At 37.3% G+C, this 24,591-nt stretch overlaps 1 protein-coding gene across 1 annotated transcript in view; it reads left to right on the forward strand.

Annotated features, from left to right (window-relative positions):
* TTC29 (tetratricopeptide repeat domain 29) overlaps window positions 1–24,591 on the forward strand; it is a 155,461-nt gene that overhangs the window by 11,506 nt on the left and 119,364 nt on the right. Inside the window, exons 5-6 of the mRNA XM_059695312.1 lie at window positions 17,542–17,765; window positions 23,739–23,924. Coding sequence (XP_059551295.1) covers window positions 17,542–17,765; window positions 23,739–23,924 — 410 coding nt within the window. The remainder of the gene's footprint in view (window positions 1–17,541; window positions 17,766–23,738; window positions 23,925–24,591) is intronic.

Genomic DNA, 24,591 nt, shown 5'->3' on the forward strand with positions numbered 1-24,591 from the left:
AAATGGAGCAACATATTATAACTTTGCATACCTAATAAATAATTAAATGGATATTTTGCTTGTCGTAAATATTATATCTCTTAGGTAGGTTTTACTTCAAGCAAGATAGCAATGGGTAAGATACATTAAATGAATCCTGTCAGCTGGTCTGTTTTAAGTGATCCTTACAATAACCCTGTGAAGGGCTGACATTGCTGCCAGAGACGAAGGCATGGAGAGGTTCAGTAATTTGACCAGGGGGATCTAATGTTATAAATAAGCTGAAGCAATAAGATAGGAAAAGCGATTCATAGAGAGGAAGGAATGACTAAGCAAGACAGAAAATGGATCAGTCATGCATGGGAGATCAGAACTCCAGACTCCTCCGAATTCCCATTACCACTGTGGCTCTGGAACCTCCCTTCGGGTCTACCTCATGAGGATGCGGTCATTCTGTAATCCTGATTCAGACATCCATAAGCTCCCTTTAAGCTTGTCTGGAACAACCTCTTATCTTACAACCAGAGCAGCCAGAGAAATATATTACTAGAAAGGGAATTGCCTTAAAATTTTAGTTTAGTGGTTTTTTTCCCCACTGGAAGATCAAGATCAAAATGGATAGCTAAGCACATTTCCTTCCTCTATTTGAATTTACAACGTAGAAGTACAAAAGATGGTAAAGTCTCAACATAATGAGAAAGAAGAGAGAAAAAAATGAGAGCTTCCAAGATTTCCAGATATATATTTTAAGAAAGCAGTTGGAATATTACCAAGGATAAAAAGTGACATTTCATAATGATTAAAAGAGGTGGTTTATCAAAAAGACATAACCCTAAATGTTTATGTTCCTAATGACAGACTTCAAAATACATAAAACAAAAAAATGATAGAAAGAAAAGGAGACACAGATAAGTCCACAATTACAATTGGAGATTCTAACACTGCTCTCTCAATAATTGATAGAAAAATTAGTATTATTGAAGACTTGAATAATACCATGGATCAGCTTAATTGGCATTTAGAGAACATTCCACAGCATCAGAACACACACTATTTTCAAATGTACATTGAACATTCACCAAAGGAGATTATATTCTGAGCTATAAAATAAAACAAAAATGAAAGGATTTATATCCTACAAATAATTTTCTCTTACAACAATTAAATCAAGTTATAAAAAATAGCAGGAAGATCTCTGGAAAACCCCCCACCCCAAAAAAATTTTTTTGGAAACTAGACAATATACTTGTAAATAAACCATGGATCAAAGAAAAAAATCACAAGGCAAATTAGAAAATATTTTGAACTGAGTAAAAGAGAAAACATGGTATGGAATACAGCTAAAGTAGTGCTAAAGGGAAGTTTATAGCATTAACATGCTTATATTAGAAAAATAGAAATGTCTAAAATCAGTGTCCTAAGCTTTCATTTAAAAAAAATAGAAAAAAATTATTTAAACTTAGTTAGCAGAGGAACAGGAATAGTGAAGTGAGAGCAGGAAACAAAAACATTAGAGAAAAATCAATGAAACTAAAAACTAGTTCTCTTAAAATATCAATAAAATTGATTAGTGTCTAGTCAGACTGGTCAAAGAAAAAGGGAGGAGACACAATAAACCCTTTCAGAAATGAAAAGACATATCAGTATAGATTGTCCTAATATATAAAGAGCCAGGATCCGTCATGACTGAAACATCCAGATGGACGACCAACCACAAGGCTAGGGTGCTGGCCAGCACGGCGGAAGTCAGTCCTGGATCCCAGTGGCCCGCAGCGGGAGCCAGTTCTGGCTCCCAGCGGTTCATGGTGGAAGCTGGTCCTGGGTCCCGGTGGCCCATTGCACAGCAGCGGGAGGGAGCTATGGGCCTCGGCCGCCCGCGGCACTGCGGTGGCAGGAGGGAGCTGTGGGAACAGAGCCATGCTGCCATTGAACTGGCCTCTGGGTCCCTCCCCCCACCCACAGGCTCCAGGGAACCAGAGCCATGCTTTCACTGGACTGGCATCTTGGTCCCTACCCCTGGCCCTCAGGCTCCAGAAACTGGAGCCATGCTGAGATGGGACTGGCCTTTTGGTCCCTCCCCCTTCCCACAGGCTCCAGGGAACCAGAGCCATGCTGAGATGGGACTGGCCTTTTGGTCCCTCCCCCCTCCCACAGGCTTTGGGGAACTGGAGCCATGCTGAGATTGGACTGGCCTTTTGGTCCCTCCCCCCTCCCACAGGCTCTGGGGAACTGGAGCCATGCTGCGATCGGACTGGCCTCTTGGTCCTTACCTCCCCCATCCACAGGCCCAGGGAACCAGAGCCATGCTGCGATGGGACTGGACCCTACCCTAGGGGTTCCAGATTGTGAGAGCGTACAGGCTGGGCTGAGAGACCCCTCTGAGTGCATGAATTTTTGTGCACCGGGCCTCTAGTACAAATATAAGAATGCTACTTAGGGAAAAAGCATTATGCTGATAAACAACTTATATGGAATGGCTAAATTTCTTGAAAGACACTGCCAAGTTGGCTTAAGTAGAAATAGAGAAAACAGAAGGTTTATCTCCCTTAAAGACATTGAATTAGTCATTTAAAACCTCATAAAGAAAATTCCAGGCCCATATGGCTTCGCTGGTGCATTCTACCTAACTTGTGAGGAGGAAATAAGGCCAATTTGGCTCATATTCTTCAAGAAAATAGAAAAGGAGGAAACACTTCTGAACTCCTTCTGCCAGACTGGAATTACTCTGATACCAGAATGAGGAAGAGCCAGTTCATAAAAGGAAAACTATAGGATAATATCTCTCATGAACAATGATGCAAAAAATCTTAAAGAAAAAAAATTCAAAATGAAACTAAATAAATAGAAAAACCTCTGCTTCAAGAAGCCTCAATCTTATGTAAACAAAAAATATTACACAAAGTGTATGTTCTGCCAAAGTAATACATTAAAAGGTCTTTTTCTGGACACACAGTGCATTATGTACACTATCTGTACTTTGCTTTTGGTATTAATATATTTTGAAGGTCACTACAAAAACATCTGAAAGAATAGTCACAGTTGGCCTGAGCTCCTGCCAGGGAGGCTGTGCACCATGCAAAGTCCTTTCCATTTGTCATTGGCGCGAGGAATACCCAGCCTTGCTCTCCTGACCGGACTCCTCAGAACGAAGCCTGCACACAGCGGGAGTGCAAGCCTGCTTACCTGTGTTAGGAAACCTAGAACTCACCATGGCTGGGGTGGCTCCGTTGGTTGAGCACTGGTTCTCATGAACAGAGAGGATACCAGTTTAATTCCTGGTTTTAGGTTTGATCCCCAGTAGGGAGCCTGCAGGAGGCAGCCCATAGATGTTTCTCACATCCAGTGTCACTCTTTCTCTCTCTCTAAAATATCAATAAAAACATTTTTTTTAAAAGAAAACCAAAAACCTAGAACTTCATTATCATAAACAAACAAATATACTCTGATATTTGAGAATATAACACAATACAAAAGAAAGAAAAGGTGAACCAAAGAATACTCAGCCTGAGCTGAAACAAAGTTTCTATAGGGAAAAGAGACCTTTTAAAGATTTCCAGATTGTTTTTTACAGACATTGTAGAAAATCTTGTAATATGTACCTGATGCTATGAAAGACTTTAAAGAAATGGAATTTTTTTTTAATTGTACAAAGATTTGTCTTTTTATATCACCAGTTATTTTGTTTTATGGGTCGACTTTTTGGTTTTTGTTTATTCATTATGGATTTACCTTTAATATTTTCTTCCCTGTACTTTATTTGACTTCATGTCATTGGTTATTTTCTTAGGATTTCTTTTCTAGCATCCTGAGTTGAAAGCTAGCTTCTTCACTTGTCCAAGTTGTTCTTGTTTTCTAGCAAATACATTTAAATTATAAATTTCCTTTTGAGTACCATGATGACTTCCTCCCCCAGGACCTGATATTTAGTTTTTATTCTCTCACTTCTAAATCTATGAAAATTTCCAAGATGGTTTCTGTTTAGGCAATGAATAATTTAGAAATATACTTGTAAATTTTTAGGTGAATAATTTTTTCTCATCTTTTTTTTTTTAATGAGAGGATTCAGGATTGTGAAGTGAATTTATTTTTGTGCTCAGTAAATGAACCCTATATGATATCAGTTAATGAAATTTCTAGTGTGTCCAGTACATGGTCAATTTTTATAAATATTTCTTGTACTTTTGAAAAATATGTATTTTCAATGTATTTGATAGACAATTCTATAGAATCTAATAATTAGATTGAGCCTGTTATTTTAGTCAAGCTCAACAGTTGTTATTCAAAACTTTCTTTGAAATATATACTTTTTCCTCACCCACAGATATACTTTTTATTGATTTTTAGAGAAAGGAAAGGAGAGAAATGTAGAGAAACGTCTATGTGAACCCTCCACCTTTCAGTGCATGGGACGATGCTCCAACCAACTGAGTCACACTGGCCAGGGCTATATAAAACTTTTAAACCTCTACTTTATTTGTAATCTTCGGGGGTGGGGAGAGGCATTAAAATAAATTTCTTCTTTTTCTGAAATGTTTATAAATCTTGAACCTATGTTATTAGATGTATTGTTTCCTAATTGCTATATTTTTCAGAAAATTAATCTATTTATGAGTCACTGATATGTGTATGCCCTTTAATTTTTTATGACTTCTTTTTTGCTTTATGTTAATCAAGGTATACAAACTCTCTTTTTGTTGGCATTTTCACTATTATATGAAAATACAGAAGAAACAAATGACATGTTCTCTGTCTCAAGGAAGTTATAATCCCTAATATATCTATTTTTACTATTTCCTAAACATTTAAATTCAAAGCTCTTTTATTTTCTCACCTCACAAATACTTCCTTTAGTTCTTACAATATTCTTATTCTTATACATATTGATTTTATATACCTTATGCTCTCAGTTATAAGTAAGAATTTTCTGAATGTTTGAGATAGCTACAATAAAATTAATATAACATTCAGGAAAAGAAGATACTATTTGCAAGTATTGTCTAACCAAAGCTTCAAAAATGATTGATTTATTTTTTGGTTTTATTTTAGTTTTTACTAAATGGAAAACAAAATGTATGTTCTGGAAGTGTGATCACTATGTACACATGGCCTGTGAGGAATGCTGGCCCAGCTCTTCCTATGTGCAGTACAGCCCTCCTTTGTTATGGAAATTAAAGAGCAGACAATACGAAAGGTTTCTTCACAAAGCTTACACTTTGGTAGTTATCCTTTAAGCATTCAAGTTTGAAAGGGGAAAAATGTATGCTTAAAGTATTTTTGATACGGGGAAAATTAAAATATGTTTTGTGAAAAGATGAGTATTCCACAATAGAAACTTAAAAACTCAAATAAATGAGGTCACCTGCTGCCCTAAAATAACCAGCACTTGACATTTCTCTTCAGTTAAATTTACTGCAGATTTCTTATCCAAGAAATAGAGAAGGACAGAGCTGGAATGAGCCTAAAAATTATTTGATTTAGTTTTTAATTTATTCTATCCAAAAAAGTCAAAAGAGTGTAGTTAACAGAATACCAAAGGGTAGTTTGTAATGATCAGTTTATAAAGATATTTTTTTTTCTTATGACAGAAGAAATGTCATAATGAAGAACTGTAACTGCAGTTTTGTTACTTACTCTTACACTATGGTTCATTATGTTGCTGAATAGAGCATGAATAGTATTTTGTTTTCATTTTTAATTTACATGATTTTCCCCTTTGAATTTAAACCAGTATTGTTTTTCTTAGGTACTTCTCATGTTTATAGCCCATGCACGCTATTTTTTGCCATTATTTAAGTATTATAGTATCATAATATTGTAAGGAAATACGTTTGAAAGGAGCAAAATTAAAATGTATGTGATAAAGTTATAGGTGTAAAGAATTGATCAGTTTACTTTTACCAAAGAAACCTCTTCTTACAGTTGTTTAATGTGAAAGGCTTTTCTTGAAAAGGTTAAGAAAGTTCTAATCAACTTTTGTACATTATGTAGAACTTCATTTTCTAAACTCTGCAAAAGAAAGTTTCATATTTAATGGGAAATCATGAATTATTCCATTTATTATCTACTTCCTCCTTTCAAAGACACGATCTGGATAAAAGGCGTGGTGAATAATTTCAAAAAAATACAATACATTTTTAATGGGAAGGTGCAAACTACAGATTCTCATGACTATTAGCAAGTGTAGAGGAAACAGAATTTTACTTGCAAAACTCGTCAAACTCTTGAAAATATAAAATGTATGACATACTTTAGTAAAAAAAGAGCACAGTGAGCTGAAGTTTTCTTTTTAATGCAACTTGTTGTTTTTACAAAGTTTTAACTTTATATTCTCCAGCCTTACATTTTTATTAAAAGTTTGATGTTTCACTCAATTTATATGGAAAGTTGATAGTTCTTTTATTTATAAAGATATGTAGATGAAGAACTGAAAGAAAAATTTAAATATCTTTTGAGATGAATTGTTTTAAAAGAATTCAAAAAATTTGGAGAGCAATCACAGAATTATGTTTTAAAAAACAGTGATATATTATATGGAGTTTTATATTAATTAAAAATTATAAATAGTAATTTAAACAAAAATATGGGAGTGATGAGCTAATGTAATCATGTTTACATGTGTGTGAAATCCATTGTAAATAGTGATTTAGTATGAAGCTTATATTTTGTTTTTCTCCTTTTTTATGGTTCATTTTCATTGTATTAGGATGCAGAACATAACAGAATTGTTATTCAGATTTTTTAATAATTATAACTCAATCCAAAAACTAAGATTATTTTCAAACTTTATTTTTTAGCTTATGTTTAATTGGTTAAGTAACAATATAACCAATTTAATACAATTGTTATATAACTGTTTTCCTATGGTGGAAAGTCATAGTGTAAATTTAAAAAACAGCAACGCCAACAACAATACTAGTAAATACGGTTGCCTCATTTAGCCAAAGTTGTCTGGCTAAGCAACTTTGAGGTACTTCTGGCTTGAAAATACTTTCACTGAAAATTCTTTTTAAACAATGACATTCATTTTATACCTTTCCATGTATGATCTGTGTCTTAAAACATCTTTTGTAAAAAAAGAAATAACTTCTCCAGGGAGTTTGCAAGTAATAAGAGTATTTATAAAGATTTTATTTGTAATTAACCTCATACAGAGTATTCTTCCAGTGCTTTTTCACTAAATTTCTAAAGAAAGATTTTTTTTAAAAATGTGGTTAAGTTTAGTAAAGATTTTTCAGTAACAAAATCATGTGGAAGCCGTGGGTAGATATTTTGGTAACCTTGTATATTGACTGATGAAAAGTTTATTCATTTCTGATTGATTACAATCGCTGTCCTTCAAATATTTGATTGAATGGGAATCACTTGAGTAAATCATTTTCAAAAGGGTATGTACCTGAAAAAATGCCTTTATGTTACAAGAATTATTTAAAGCTATTAAAAGGATTGTAGTCTGTCTACTAAATAACCATGGCTTTCCTGTGATACCAGGTAACAACCACCAGCAAAATTTCTATTAGATTGATTAACATTTATTATCTCACAAAAAGTATTGCCTTTTTGCTAAATATCAGTTTAACATATTGAATCTGTCTTTGTTTCATTCTACATGAATATCCTGTATATTCTAAAATAAATCACCCATATTGAAGTGAATTCTTATTGTGCTATTGAGAGAATTCTTTGCTGATCCAAGTTTTTAATATTTTATTTTTGTTGAAATACTTATATTAGTAACAGTCCAATTTACATAATACTATGAGCTAAACTTCCTTAGTTATTATTGTTGTTATTATTATTTTTATTATTAGATTTTTTAAAAATGAATTAAAGGTTGATTTGGATTAAATAGTGTTTTTCAAATAGCATTTTTCAGTTGGTATATATACTTTTAAAATGTTGAAAGTCTGCTTTCTAACTTTGATTATCAAGAGATATAAATATGTATTTTCAAAAATATATAAAGCAAAACGTATATGTAACAATTTCCTCTAATGACTCAAATTAGTAAACTTCTAATTGTTTAGAAAAATCACAAAACCTCTTGTGGGGTGGATTTTATTTATTTATTTTTAAGTTATCAATAAATCCAGCTATCTAAAATAAATCTTAATCTAAACTGAAACCAAAATCCTGCTGTATTACCAGTTATTAATGTTCTGATTGCTGATAACATTTTTATGTTGGTTAGTTTTTTCAGTTGATTATTTATTTGGACAGTGATTCTAATAAATTTTCAGGAGCAGTATAAACTAATACATATATGCATTAGTGGTGTTTTGCTTTTATTATTTATTTTGGAATGAAACTAAAATGTTATATATGTCAATCTTTATTAGGAGGATGTTTAGATTAAATTATAGCAGTATATGAAGTATATTATGATAAGAAAATATGATTAAAATTTCACAAAGAAAATCAAGATTATTATAATGGCTATGATGTTAAAACTCCTATTATATGATTAATCATAGCTCCAATAATATCAGTATGAGTTACTTTGTTTATTAAAAAAAGTAAGCTTCAGTGATCATATTATGTTCATTATATGTTCATTTTTCTTTAAGGATGTTCTGCTAAAATGTTTAGGAGAAATTAATAACAATGTTCATTTTAATAATTAAATCTAATTGTAATGACTAATTATTGGAAAGGGTAGATTCTTTGGTCCCAAGTATAACAAATTCTATTCTTTGAGATATTAACTCCTAAATAGTTAAGTAATATAGAAAATAAGCAGTTATCAGGTTATTTATGACTTGTGGATATACTGAGATGCAAAGTGTCTTTGTTTTAGAGAAATCATAATTTTAAAAGGGGTTTTATGTATATTTAATTTGGATTAACAAAATGCCTCACTAAGTGTGTGAATGTTTATCTCTAAAATATATTTCTAGTTTTTCCAAACATGAGAATTGAATGGTTTGAAAACTTCATCTGTGAGATGCCATCTGCCCTATTTCATTTTTAAGAGTTGAGTATTTGTTAACTGATCTCATAGACAGTTACATGTTTTGCTGTTACCAGATGGATGAGATAGAATACCATGCATAACTTTACATTTATCTTCTTTGAGTGCCACCTTATTTGCATATCAATTAAAATAATATCTGTATTAAGATGGATAATGAAAGTTATCAAATTTACATGAAGCGACTGCAGTTTGCTGAATTTCCAGTAGATGCCCCCAGAGACCAGTCAACTCATTGGAAATCCTTTAAATTTGAAAAGAGACTTTTTTATATTGAAACTTTTTTTCTTGCTATATTTTAAAGTACCTGGAAAATAATTAAAGGTCATAAAAAGCTCAACTTTCCAATAGTTATTACACAAAAATATGTATGTGTGATGGTAGTGTGATTCTTAATCAGCATTAATCAACACTATTACTAATCATTGTTAAAAAACAAATGTGTAAAATTAAGAAAAATGCTTTCAGTTTTCATTGTGATATCATTCTATATGCTTTTAAGTCATTTCAAACGGTGCTAATTTTTTTTCTTTCTGATTTCTCTTAATATGCTGAAAAATGCTGTATCTTTGCTTTAGCTTTTTTGGAGGAAATTGTCCTTTTCATGAAAAACTATAAAACATAACCAAATAATTTATGTGATTGTTATCAGTGTGTGTGTGTGTGCGTAAAATATATATTCCCCGTTCTAATTATACGTAATAACTACCCACACTGAAAAGTATGGCTAAGAATAGTGACTCACTTTATTCCATGGAAATTATATTAACTGAAGCTATTTAAGTATTAATTTAAGAGTCAATGTAATTATCCCGTAGGTGATTCCAATAACATTTATCCCTACAATATGAATGTAAGACTCTTATAACTGACACAAAGATAACCCACTAGTGACTTATAAATATTAATTTAATGGAATAAAAGTATTATCCTGACTTTTGATTAGATATTACATATCTTTTGAGTTTATCTTTGTCAGATTAAATAAAAATTTTATGATCTTTTTAAAGTATGGTTTTTTATTGAATTGCTTTTGAACTATTTTACTGAACGTGAAGTTTCACCTTGATACAGTATTTCAGTTTACAGTATAAAGAAAATATGTTAAATCTATTAATTCTATAATAGAATAGTTGATAATGCGTTTTGATTTTGAAAGCCTGTAAGTAAGAGAGAATAAAATAAGCTGTCATATCTACTCATTCCATTCATTCATGTGTTCATTTTTGCAGAAGTGTGTGCTTTTCATCCTTTCATGTGTTTGTCTCTTTCGGTGTTTGCCCTGTTAGACTTTACACCCTTGAGTGGTGATCACATTATTCAGTTGGCTTTGCATGGACGCCGTTGGTTGTCTGCTCCCTCCTTTTAAGGACAGGGATTCTCTGGGAGAGTCACAGAATGACGCCTGTCATTGCCCCCAATTTACCAGGGATCCAAACAACACATTGAAATTACATTGTAACTGTCTGGTTATGTCAAATTCCTAAACAATCAATGCAAATAAATAGAAAATGGTGCAGAAGGAGGAGGAGAAGAAATATCAACAATATTTGATATAGTAGGCAGCCATGTGGTAAAGTAAAAAAAATTCAAGATTTCCAGTATGAGAAACCTGGCTGTGAATTCCAACTCTGCCTCTATTAGTTTGTATTGCTTTGGCTGCAGTGATGGTGAACCTTTTGAGCTCGGCGTGTCAGCATTTTGAAAAACCCTAACTTAACTCTGATGCCGTGTCACATATAGAAATTTTTTGATATTTGCAACCGTAGTAAAACAAAGACTTATATTTTTGATATCCTATCTAATAAAAGAGAAACATGGTAATTAGCTGTACATCTGCTACCCTTCCCATTGGCTAATCAGGGCGATATGCAAATTAACTGCCAGCCAAGATGGTGGCTGGCAGCCAGGCAGCTTGAAGCTAACATGAGGCTTGCTTGCTTCAGTGACGGAGGACTCCAACGTTCCCCACCTGCCACTGCAGGCCTCTGAGCTGCAACTCTAAGCAACTATGTAACAAATATAGAAGCTAAACAAAACCCCAGAAACCTGCTTTCAACCAGCCGGGCTTCAGCCAGCAGTACTGCAACATTGTTTCAATTATAGAACAAACACAGATCCCTGCTTTCAGCCAGCCAAGATATCAGAGCTGGAGTTGATACAGTGTTTCGATTATAGAACCCAAACAAACCAGATACCTGCTTTCAGCAGCCTCAGAGCTAAAGCTGGCTCAGAATAAAAAAAAAAAAAAGGAAAAGGAGCAGTTGGGAGCTTCAGTCACCCACCAGCCTGAAAACAGCCCTCAGCCCCTCACCCAGACTGGCCAGGCACCCCAGTGGGGACCCCCACCCTGAAGGGTGTGTGACCAGCTGCAAACAGCCATCATCCCCTCATCCAGGCTGGCCAGAAACCCCAGTGGGGACCCACACCCTGATCCAGGACACCCTTCAGGGCAAACCAGCCGGCCCCCACCCGTGCACCAGGCCTCTATCCTATATAGTGAAAGGGTAATATGCCTCCCAGCACTGGGATCAGCGGAGCCGCGAGGCCTGCCGGCACTGGGATCAGTGTGACAGGGGGCAGCGCCCAAACCCCCTGATCGACCTGCAACTCTGTGTGTGACAGGGGGTGGGGCCACAACCTCCCTATCTGCCCTGCTCTGTTCTTGACAGGGGAAGGCGCCCCAACCCCTGATCAGCCCTGCTCTGTGCCTGATAGGGGGGAGCTCCCCAACCCCCTGATCACCCTGCAGCTCTGTGTGTGACAGGGTGCGGCCCCCCAACCCCCCCCCCCCATGGGCCTTGCTCTGTGTGTGATGGGGTAGAGCCATAACCTCCCCATCGGCCCTACCCTGAGTGTGACAGTGGTGGCGCCCCAACCCCCTGATCGGCCCTGCTCTGTGGGTGACAGGGGGCGGTGCCCCAACTCCCCTATTGGCCCTACTCTGTGAGTGACAGGGGGGAGCTCCTCAACCCCCTGATCGGCCTTGCTCTGTGCATGACAGGGGGCAGCGCCCCAACCCCCCTGATGGGTCCTGCTCTGCGCATGACAGGGGGTGGCGCCGCAACCTCCCCATCGACCCTGCCTTGAGTGTGACAGGGGGCGGTGCCCCAACCCCCCAATCAGCCCTACCCTGAGCGTGACTGAGGGTGGCATCGCAACCTCCCAATCCACCCTGCTCTGTGCATGTCAGGGGGCGGAACCCCAACTCCCCAATCAGCCCTGCTCTGAGCCCGACCAGGGATTGGGCCTGCCCTCTGCCACCCGGGAGCAGGCCTAAGCCAGCAGGTCGTTATCTCCCGAGGGGTCCCAGACTGCGAGAGGGCACAGGCCGGACTGAGGGGCCCCCCTCCCCCCCGAGTGCACAAATTTTTGTGCACCGGGCCTCTAGTTTATTTTATATATTTAAATGCCATTGAACAAAGAAAAATCAACCAAAAAAATGAGTTCGTGTGTCACCTCTGACACGCATGTCATAGGTTCGCCATCACTGTCTTTGGGCAAGTCACAACCTCAGGTTTTTGTTGTTGTTGTTGTTGTTGTTGTTATTGTTTTTACCTGTAAAAATAGAAGTAGTACTTTGTAGAGTTCCTGTGTGAGTTAGAAATAATGTCCACATAGTGTCTGACACACTTAGGTGCTCTATAAATGGTAGCTATTCAAAAATGGTTTCAGGCAGAGTTTAAAAATGATATAATATCTCCATGGCCTTTTAACAGAAAGCTCCCCATTCCCCAGTGTCTCCACACATTCAGCTGCTGTGCAGGTATTTGAGATTGCTCAGTTTTACTTTCTGCCAGTCTACAGAATTTTTTAATTTTAGAATTTTTTAGGGAAATTTTGATGTAAATTCAGAATATTTACATATAATCTCTATTGAATAATGTCTTTGACTAGTAGTAATATAGTCCATGTTAAATGCATGGCTGCTTAATTCTTTAAATCCATTCTTCCCCAGGGCACCCCTTAGCCTAGGGCAGCCTCAGGTATCTGCAGTGGCAAAGATCTTCCTTAGGCCAGTGACCCATAGATGTCCAGCACACCCACGGCTGTTGCAACTTCTGCTTCCATGGATGGCCTGCTTTCTGTCAGGACAACTCTTCCCAAATTCCACACGATCAAATCTCCCCATAAGTTTTTCCAGAATTCTCAATTTTCAGTACAGTGACTTCAGGTCAAGGAAATTTTTCTTCTCCTGATATTTAGAAAGGACATATTTTAATTTAAACTAATATTTGTTTTAATATGTAAATGAAATCAGAGACTAATCACTTCATGTCCAAGTGAAATAAATAATGAATTTGCATTCCATTTATATTTATATTTGTATTTTTTAAAAATTCCTTTCCATAAAGTGAGTGAACCTTGGCTGTGGTTGTCTGTTATGAAATATAAAACCTGAGAAGTCCAAATATAATATAATGGTGGAAATTAACATATATTTTTATTTTCAGATACCCAGCCAGTTTGTTGTAATAAATGAAAAATTTTGCATGTAAAAGAAATTATTTACATTAAGCATCTATAATAATAAAAGCATAACATGCTAATTAGACCAGACGTCCTTCTGGACGTGATTCTGGACGTCCTTCCAGAAGAAGCCAGGGCTGGAGGGAAGCCCGGGTTCTGGGTGCCAGAGGGAAGCTGGTGTCAACAGGCAGGGGAAGGAAAATCTACTCTTGCACGAATTTTGTTCATCCGGCCTCTAGTAAAGTATAAATAAGAGTCTATTTAGCAAATCACTATAATTGCTCTTTTTTGCTCTCAAATATTAGTAATAAGACTTAAAGAATGACACATACACACACACATATAAAATAGAGATATTAGAATAGTAACATGTATTCTGAAATACTATTCTATTTGAAATGTCTTTTGCAAAGAGTGGTCTATTTTAAAAATATACTTGAAATTTTAAAAATTGCTTTTAGTTACATGTTGTGGATATTTTGAGGTTGAAAGATGTATTGGAAACAAGTTTAGTCCAGTCCCTTCTGAATCAGTTCCGTGTTCTTTGGTCAGAGTCAGCAGAAACTGCTCCTGACTAAATAAAGTGGAAATGATTTTATGGGCAGGATATTGGGTAACTTGCTGAATTTAGGGGGGAACTGTCTCCAAAGAAAAGAGCAAGACCTGGCACCCTTGAATCTTGAATGGGTCTAGGTAGCAAGACCTACTTGAGACTCCCGTCGGGATGTTGTTGCCAGGTGGTTTGAGCTCCAACCTTCTACACTTTTGTGTTTCTTACTTCAACTTTCAAAATCCTGGGAGAAGGGGCAGTGGCTTAACTGGAGTCACTGACCCACCTGTGCCCAGGGAGTCTTTGAAATCAGGTCCAACCGAGAGGACACACAGCGTGGGACTGGCCGTTTCCAAAGTACTTTGCAATCGACCTACATTTAGCACCAGTGCTTGTTTAAAGCCTGGTTGGATTTCCAGGCCCTTATCCTCTCAGTCCTCCTATACCACCCCAAAACTCTCTTTGGGGTTACCCCTTGGGTATCCTTTTAGGCTCCTCAATCTCAAGTTATCTGAATCCAAATTCATTATTTTTACCCAAAACTGTTCATCCTTTTGTGTTCCCCTCTTCAGCAAATTAGCAATTACCCCCTCCAAAAACCTGATGTCATCCTAGCTCCCCTTGTTCCATCACCCCCAACATTCACTCATGAATCAAGTAATCAATATTTTTCTCTCCTAACTATGTGTTGAATCCACCTGGTTCTATTTATCTCTCTCAGTGCCTCAGTTCCATTGTATGACATTCAAATTAAACTGGGCAGCCGGCCCAGCTCTAGCCGGCATCCCTGAGCACCGGGGTTTGTCAGCGTTCACTTCCAGATCTTGATCTAGGACCTGTGATAGACACTGACTTTGCCTATCGGTATCCATTTCTCCCTTCTTCTTTGCCAGCATAACTGCAGTTTCGTTTAGGGTAGCAAGGTGCCCTAGAACAGGCAGCACCTTTGTTTTTCTGGTCTCCTTGTAGCAAGGATGGCCGTGGGACAGGGTTCTGGCCAGTGGAACCAAAGTGGACATCTGTTAGTAGTTGCAGAACTGTTTCTCTTTTCCCCAATAATAGGGATAGACACCGCTGGTGCCATCCCATCCTCCCCTTTTTTGTGGCCTTGAAGGTGGAAATGATCACTGGGAGCTGGAGAAGCCCTCCAGTGACCAGCAGGGGACAAGCATGAAGGAAAGGTTAAAATAAGGTTCAAGGCCTGAGCCTTGAACTTGCCAGCCACTGCACCAAGGCCAGTAGCAGCCTACCTTTAGGCCTCTTGTTCTGTGAGAAATATAAACCTCTCATTTTGAAGGCAATGTGAGGCCAGTTTTCTCTTTCTTGTAGTTGAATGTTTCCCTAACATGTGGGGTTCTATACAGATGTCCATCTCTGATGCACGCGATCCATCCTTTTCCATCAGCTCTGGAAATATACTGACCTGACTCCCTCCATCCCTCCTCAGTGCTTCTTATTCTCAGAGTCCTAGCTGTGTCCTCCTTCGGTCCCCAGTGGGCAGTCCACACAACAGCCTTTAGCACTCACCCCTTCCTATGGCCTTGTGGGGAGGGGAGGAGAGAGGACATGGGCTTCCACAGCACCCCATTGCTTCTTCTCCACACTCTCTCATGACTAGAAGGCAGGAACTCAAGTGTTATTTCCTCCTGCCCTGTAGCTATGGCATATATTAATATGCACACTTCACAGATGACAAGAAATGAGGTTGAGGGGGATTTCATAGACCTGGGTGTTCTGATCCAGACTTTGGGTGTTTTGACTAATTCTAGTCTATTTCCACTCCACACTGAAATATTTATTGCAAGTAGTATCACATCAAATCAGTTGTTCTAAATATTTTTCTTCTATTTATTAAAAAAGAGGAGTGTACTAACCGGTTTGGCTCAATGGATAGAGCGTCAGCCTGCAGACTGAAGGGTCCCAGGTTCAATTCCAGTCAAGGGCATGTACCTTGGTTGCAGGCACATCCCCAGTAGGGAGTGTGCAGGGGGCAGCTGGTCAATGTTTCTCTCTCATCAATGTTTCTAGCTCTCTATCCCTCCCCCTTTCTCTCTCTGTAAAAAATCAATAAAATATATAATAAATAAATAAAAAGAGGAGTGCAAAATAGTTAATATAAAGCTATATCATTTGGTCTCTAAATTCTTGTTTAGTGGAATAATAGCCACCCTATTTCCTGCATGGCAATTTGCATCTGAAATTATTTATTATTTGTTTGCTTATTTGTTGATTGTTTTCTCCCATGAGAATACAAACTTGCCCGAGGGCATTGAACCTAATTGGTCTAGAACAGTGCTTGGTGCTTAACAGGAAACTCAATAGCTATTTTTTGAATAAATAAATAGAATATTTACTTGTCACTTTATCTCCTTGCATATGATTTATTATTAAGTTAGTAGTGAAATATTGATCTAACAAATTATAATGTAATCTTAACATAAGTAATTCAAAAAATATATTTAGTAATACATTTCAATAAACATATTCTGCATGAATGAATGAATGAATGAATGAGCCTACATAACATACAGTGAAACCGTTTACTCTAGACTGCATGCTTTGATATTAAAATATTTTACTTCTTTTTGTTTTGCTCAGGTTATTGGTTGTTTTGTTTTGGTAAAAGTCTAGTATATCAAGTATTTTTGGATGTCACCAATTGCCATGGTCTGGAATGTTTGGTGCCCCAAATTCATATGTTGAAATCCTAATCCCTAAAAGTGGTAGTAAATAGGGGCTTTGGGAAGTGCTCAGGTCATGGGTAGATCCCTCCTGAATGGGATTAGTACCTGATAAAAGAGGATCCAGAGCAGCAGTTCTCAACCTGTGGGTTGCAACCCCTTTGGGGGTCGAACGACCCTTTCACAGGGGTCACCTAAGACCATCGGAAAACACATATATAATTACATATTGTTTTTGTGATTAATCACTATGCTTTAATTATGTTCAATTTGTAACAATGAAAATACATCCTGCATATCAGATATTTACATTACGATTCATAACAGTAGCAAAATTACAGTTATGAATTAGCAACAAAAATAATTTTATGGTTGAGGGTCACCACAACATGAGGAACTGTATTAAAGGGTGGCAGCATTAGGAAGGTTAAGAACCACTGCTCCAGAGAGATCTCTAGCCCCTTCCACTATGTGAGGGCACAACACAGCTAGAAGGCACCAGCACAAACCACACTGACGCCTTGATCTCGAACTTCTAGCCTCCAGAACTGTGAGCGATAAATTTCTTTTGTAGATAAGCTATTCAGTAATATTTTGTTACAGCAGCTCAGACAGACTAAGACATCAGTCAGCTACCTAGCTTGTGTGTCCATATCAAAGGGAGCTCAGCTTTAGAATTGATATATTTATAATGTAATTTTATTAAACCTACTGAGTTTAGATAGCTCCTGGCATCTTTCGTTAAACTGAAGTTCTTCAGTGGTTAATTTTCAGTGCTTTCACGGAGGAAAAAAAGGCAGCATGATTCAACCTTTCATTATTATAGGATAAAAACATTGCACAGACTTCAAGAATGAAAATAACATTTTGAGTGTTCTGATTCTCCCTCCCAGTTACCGGAACACATACAAGAAGAACATCTGTGTGGACATGCTGCGAGATGGGTATCACAAGTCCTTCACTGAGCTCTTCACCCTCATGGAGAAGTGGGAAGCCCTGAGGGAGGCTGCAAGGGTCAGGTCCGTCTTCTGGTTGCAGAAACCCCTGGAGGAGCAGCCTGATAAGCTGGATCACTTCTACTACTACCTGACCAGGGCTGAGGTGGCTGAAAGGAAAAGTAAGTGCAGGGAGGATTACAAATTGTTTCTTGTATACTGATATACCTTGATGTGGAGATGGGGGAACGAGGAGAGATAAACCAAAGAACTTACATACTTACTAGAGGCTCGGTGCACAAATTTGTGCACTAGTAGGGTTCTTCAGCCTGGCTGGTGATCAGGGCTGATTGAGGCCATCTCACCAATCCCTACCAGGGCAATCAGAGCCAGCCGGCTGCAGGGAGGGACCGCAGGAGGTTGGCCACCACAGGAGGTTGGCTGTGGGAGCTCACTGACCACCAGGGGGTACCACCTGCATTCAGCGTCTGCCTTCTAGTGGTCAATATGCATCATAGCAACTGGTCGACCAGTTGTTCATTGCAATGGTCACTTAGGCTTTTATATCTGTAGATATGCATAGCCCATAGTATGGGCGATAGGGTGGGGAAGCCCTGAGGAGATGGGTTGGGTCTAGACCAGGGGTGGGCAAACTTTTTGACTCGAGGGCCACAATGGGTTCTTAAACTGGACCGGAGGGCCGGAACAAAAGCATGGATGGAGTGTTTGTGTGAACTAATATAAATTCAAAGTAAACATCATTACATAAAAGGGTATGGTCTTTTTTTTCAATAGTTTTATTCATTTCAAACGGGCTGGATCTGGCCTGCAGGCCGTAGTTTGCCCATGGCTGGTCTAGATGGAGGGGAACAAAGGAGGGGGAAATGGGAGACATTGTAATACTGTCAACAATAAAAAATATACTAAAAAAATAAATTGTTTCATGTATGAATTTGAAACATTAAGGCATCTTAGCACAGTTCAACCTAGTCAAATAAGCATCTTTATGGAATAAGTGCCAGAACCTTGAATCACAGGGCTGCCCCAGACACAGGGGTATTGTGGTACTGTCGTTGCAAACCAGAGGAGACAAGGAATACCATCTCCACAACTTTCTGATGTATTAAAATCTTCTGTATCATTAAATATGAAACTTTCCAGACTTCTTCTTTATCTATGAACTGAATATTGACTTTCTGATGTATTAAAATCTTCTGTATCATTAAATAATGAAACTTTCCAGACTTCTTCTTTATCTATGAACTGAATATTGACTTTCACTGAGGCGATACTATCAAAGAGCATTAGAATTTGAAAATTAGTATACTGATTTTCTAGTATTTGATAATGGAACTTGAGGGTTTCATTAATAAATGCTATAGATTTCAATAGGAATTTTTACTAGTAAACTAGAGGCCCAGTGCACAAAAATTTGTGCACTTGGGGGGTCCCTCAGCCCGGCCTGTGCCCTCTCGCAGTCTGGGACCCCTCGGGGGATGACCACCTGCTGGCTTAGGCCCACTTCCTGGGGGATTGGGCCTAAGATGGAAATCAGACATCCCTCTGGCAGCCCAGGAGCCCTCAAGGGATGTCCACTTGCCAGTGGGGACCAGGCCTAAGCTGCAGTTGGACATCCTTAGTGCTGCTGAGGAGGCAGGAGAGGCTCCTGCCATCACTGCTGTTCTGGCAGCCATCAGCCTGGCTTGTGGCTGAGCAGAACTCCCCCTGTGGGAGCACACTGACCACCATGGGGCAGCTCCTGCATTGAGCGTCTGCCCTCTGGTGGTCAGTGTGTGTCATAGTGACCAGTCATTCCCAGTTGTTCTGCTTTTAGATTCAATTTGCATATTACCCTTTTATTATATGCCTGGTGCATGGGTGGGGGCCGGCTGGTTTGCCCTGAAGTGTGTCCCGGATCAGGGTGGGGGTCCCGCTGGGGTGCCTGGCCAGCCTGGGTGAGGGGCTGAGGGCCGTTTTCAGACTTGCCACACCCACTTCAGGGTGGAGGTCCCTGCTGGAGTGCCTGGCCAGCCTGGGTGAGGGGCTGAGGTTGTTTGCAGGCTGGTCAAGCCCCCCAGCAGGGACCCTTACCCCTTGAGGGTAAATGCTATTTAAAAAAACCTACATACTGATATCAACCACAAATTCTGAAGTGATATTTACACTGAAAATAAAATTGATCAAGGTTAAATTTTCCCAGTGGTCATTTTTTTCAAGTTGAATCATCATATTCACAAAAGGCTTTAAATAGAGGCTTTCATTTAAGTAGAATAAACATGAGTCAAATACATCACTTCAGAAAGTGTCATTAATATGAGAAACTTATCATAAAGCATTTTGTAATGATAACCAAACTAAAAATGCTAAATAGTCCATTTTAAGGTAGAAAACATTTTAATTTATAATCTTTTATTAAAGAAAAGTAACTATACATATAAGTAAAAATGTTTCTCCAATTCCAAAAATTAGCAAAGTCCAAATTTTATAATAACCAATATCTTATATAGATGGTATAAATAATGAAAATAAATATTTCTTTACTGAGTGGTCTATTATATATCCATGGTAACCAAGGTTGCAGTTGTTAAATGGAACAAAATTACCTCTTGCCCAAAATTACTCTTCTATAGGGTTATGTCCATCAAAATGCAGTGGCTTTTGCCTGTTTGAAATAGAGAAAATTAAAATTATTGCAATAAATATTATTGGAAATGCTTCCATTGCAGGACATATAAAACATTTATATGTTCTTTTTAAAGTTTTGTATACTTTTTTTTCACATGTAACACATGAATTTTGTTGGGAGAAAATTGTTACTTGAGTTAAGACTATCCCAGGAAATAGGTAAGGAATATGCACATTCACTCTCATTAACTTGGATTAATCCTAAATCCTTAAACAAGCGCGCGCGCGCATGCACGCACACACACACACACGCTTCAGGTAATATATAGCATTCTGTTAATAGTACCTCAAGATTCCATTGCATATGGTTATGAGATCTGAGACATTTACTCTGAAGTAGCATATCTCTGAGCATTCGCATTTCTTCTCATTGAAAAGACCGTCACTCTAGAGTTACCATGAAGTTCATGTTATCAAAGCTGTGGCACTAACAATAGTTACCTTGGGGTCAGTTCTGTCTCTTGAGATTTCCAGAACGGGAATCTAGACTTACTTAAATTATTTTGCAAAACATTTTCTGTTTTCTAGCAAAGAAGTATTTTAAAGTAAGCCAGTCATTGCTTTTTGGATTATTTTCCATTTGTTAAAGTGTTTCTTTGTCACTGAAAATGTTTCTTATATTACCCGTTGTTGTGAGTAATCTCTGTACCATCTGTAACATTATGGTTATGGCCCCGTGCCCCCATGGGGCTAGAGAAGAGATGACAATAATGGTAATGGGCAACTGAATCAATAGATAATTCAAACATTATTTACACTTGACTTTATTTTTTAGATAAATCTTTATTGTTGAAAGTATTACATATGTCTCTTTTTTTCTCCATTGCCCTCTCCTACTCCCCTCCCCCCGCCAAGCCTTCACCGCCCACTTTAAATTATTGCCAAGGGTTAACTAGCAATTTTTTTTTCTGGTAACATTTACTTAGGATATTCAAAGTATATTCTACTCAAGCAGAGTTCCACAGGATGTTGATAGGTTTTGTGAGAAGCAAAACAAAGATAATTTTCTGGTGAAATAAGTTTGAGAAACATCATGTGAATTAACATTAATGTCAGGCAGGTTGGTTTATTGCAGGACTTACCAGAGCCTTTAACATGCCAATGTATTTACTGAAGGAGGGAAATTAGCAAGATAATTTCCCAAACTTATTTTATCATGGAATTTCCTTTTTTAGGTAGCTTAATAAATACTAATCTAAATAAAAATGAACAATAAAGTTGATTTTTATTTTATAAATAAACCTGCAGATAATTCAAGGAGGGTAAAGGCTGCCTATAATGTGAAAAATACAAGCCATATATTTGAATCACACAAAGATTAAAAACTTGAATATATCCCTTTATACTTATTACTCTGAAAAAATTCCATTTATCTCGATAGCTCATATCACTCATTCTAAAAAAAAAAAAACACAAAACTTTATTTATGAAATGTTAGAAATGTTTTTCTATTAAGGCCTAATTACTGAAAAATAGAAAAGTTATTTCAGCATTACATATATTTTTAAAAGTTCATTATATAACTTTTAAAAATGGAAGAGAAGAAGTATTTTAATTACAGGCTTTAAAAATAACTCCCTAATCACTAAATACGACAAAGAATATAAAATACTACAACCCAGATTTTAGTGCTCTGTTCACAGTAGGTAGAAGACTCAGAATGGGAAGATCGCGCGTGGGAGAAGCCAGTTCTGAGATGAGCGCGTGGTTTTGAAGTAAATACCCTCAAGTTAGTCTCCAATTTTCACCTGTGCTGCTGCAGGATGGCTCTCCGGAGGCCGACAGGGAAAACATTTTAGTTTTACTTTATTTTTAGGTATAAAACCTATTTTGAGGTAAATCTAATTTCCCATGGAATTATGAAGCAATATATGTAAAGGAATGACTTTGGTTTAGAAATTTCTTTTGGAACATTGGAGTGACTTATGTACAGTTCTAGTAAGCTTAGTTTCAATTTTTCTAAGCAATTCAACTTTAATATTACAGGAATGGTTGTGGGCAATGTATAAATATTTTTCACAATTGTAGTCCTTTCAGGAATATATCAGTGAATAATAATGATTGTGTGTTTTTTAAATCCTTGGAAAGGTAATCCAGAGGCTACCACATATTTACAAGTGTGCTTTTTGCACAAAGGCAAAAGATACAAGGATTCTGAATTTGTTCATATTCACCAATAGATTGGAGTTTACAGGATTGAGACACAATTTATAAACACACAATGTTTTGATTCAAGTTTATGATTGATGACAGTGTGATTTACAAGACTGATTCACAAAGGATTAATACATTTTTTTTTTTTAGTACAAATAGGTCAGATGCCACTTCAGGGGAAAGGGTAGCTTTAACACACTAACAACTAATAAACTAATACTGTTTGAGTGACAGGGATGACTAGTATTAATGCATTTTCAGCAGAAAAAAGGACTCATAGAAAACAAAAGCATAGAAATTCACTCTTTCTTAGCGTTGCTAGTAATTCTTATGGCTGGAAATATTGCTAGAAAGTGTATGGAGCTTACTGCATCATCTTTTTTTCTTTTCTTTATTGATTAAGGTATTACATATGTGTCCTTATCCCTTCATTGCCCCTCCACTCCCCCCACTCATGCTCTCAAACCTCTGTTGTCTGTGTCCATTGGTTAGGCTTATATGCATGCATGCATACAAGTCCTTTGGTTGATCTCTCCCCCTTACCCCTACTCTCCCCTATCTTCCCTCTGTGGTTTGACGGTCTGATTGATGTTTCTCTGTCTCTGGATCTGTTTTTGTTCATCAGTTTATGTTGTTCATTATATTCCACAAATGAGTGAGATCATGTGATATTTATCTTTCTCTGACTGGCTTATTTCACTTAGCATAATGCTCTCCAGTTCTATCTATGCTGTTGTAAATGGTAAGAATTCCTTCTTTTTATAGCAGCATAGTATTCCATTGTGTAGATGTGTCAGTTTTTAATCCACTCATTCTTGATTTTTTTTCTTATAAGCCTCATGATTGTTTTTCTTCTAAGTGAAAAACCTTGCCATTTTCATTTACATTATTTACATTATCTTTTACCATAGTTAAGAAACCTTGCTTTCTCTGTATTTACTTTTTAATCTTTAGTGAGAAAAGTTTTTAATGATAACCACATACTCATTTTTTCTGAAAGCACTGAGCACATTGCTACTATATGTTGTTGTCTTTTGTCTTAGATATAAAGTCTAGTGAGTCAACCAAAGGGTACGTTCATTTCTAACATGTGCTAAGTTTTGGGGAAGATTTTTTGTTGCTTTCCTCATATGCATATTCTTTAATTAATGCAATTACTTTCATAGTTAATATACATTAAGTTTTGCATTTCAAGTTTTAAATGTAGTTAATCATGTTTTAAAGGAAAAATAGAAAATAAATGTCACTGTATCGGTTTGCCATTCGAAGAGATGTGTCATTCTAATGCAGTTTATGATGTTTTTCTCTCTTTGAAGAATATTTTGAAGATGTCTATGGTAACTTGTATGCTCTGGCCTGTTACTTCAATAATTCTGAAGACAAGTGGGTAAGGAACCACTTCTACAAACGATGTTTTGAGATTGCTGAACTGATCAAAATTGACGGTGGGAAGAAAGAAGCCGAGGCGCATGGACACATGGGACTTCTCTTTGAGGAAGAGGGTGAGTGGCCCTCGGCCTGGATGCCTTGGGTGCCTTGGAGGATCCAGAGTCCAGGCAATCAGAAGGCACGTGGGGGTTGACAAAAAGACCTGAGGCTTTATAAAAATATAAGTTACTGAGATTCAAACGCAAAGGTGTGACTTACGGACTCACCTTCAGTGTTGCTTGTGTCTGACGTCTGCCCCGGCGCTGAGCCTCAAGTTCCCAGCAGCATCACAAAGAGAAAGCTCCCCGCTACCCCCATACATCCTTCATTCACAAGCATGCTGCACCATTTTGAATTGTTTTTCCTTTTTTAGCGCTTTCTTTGTTCATTTTAAATTAATTTCTCATGTGTGAAAATGGGTATTTTTCCAAGTGCCCCTATACAAAAATCAAAAAATATCTAAAAAACTCAGATATGGCTCCATCATGATTTTTATAGTAATTTCTGAAGGAAATGTTCTTTTTTAAAAATAACTTCATAGCTAACCATGTTATCTTAAGACAAGCCAAAGTCTAAAACAACAAAAAACCATCAGAAACATATGTTGTATGGTGGTTTGTGGTTTAATAAGGACTGCAAGTAGAAATTTAAGTTATAATTATTTATGTAAGGACTAGTGTCCTGGTGCATGGATTCGTGCACATTGAAAGGAAATTAATTAGTCCCTCTGGTGCAGGGATT

Source organism: Myotis daubentonii, chromosome 5 (genome assembly GCF_963259705.1).
Source record: "Myotis daubentonii chromosome 5, mMyoDau2.1, whole genome shotgun sequence".
Taxonomy (NCBI): Eukaryota; Metazoa; Chordata; class Mammalia; order Chiroptera; family Vespertilionidae; genus Myotis; species Myotis daubentonii.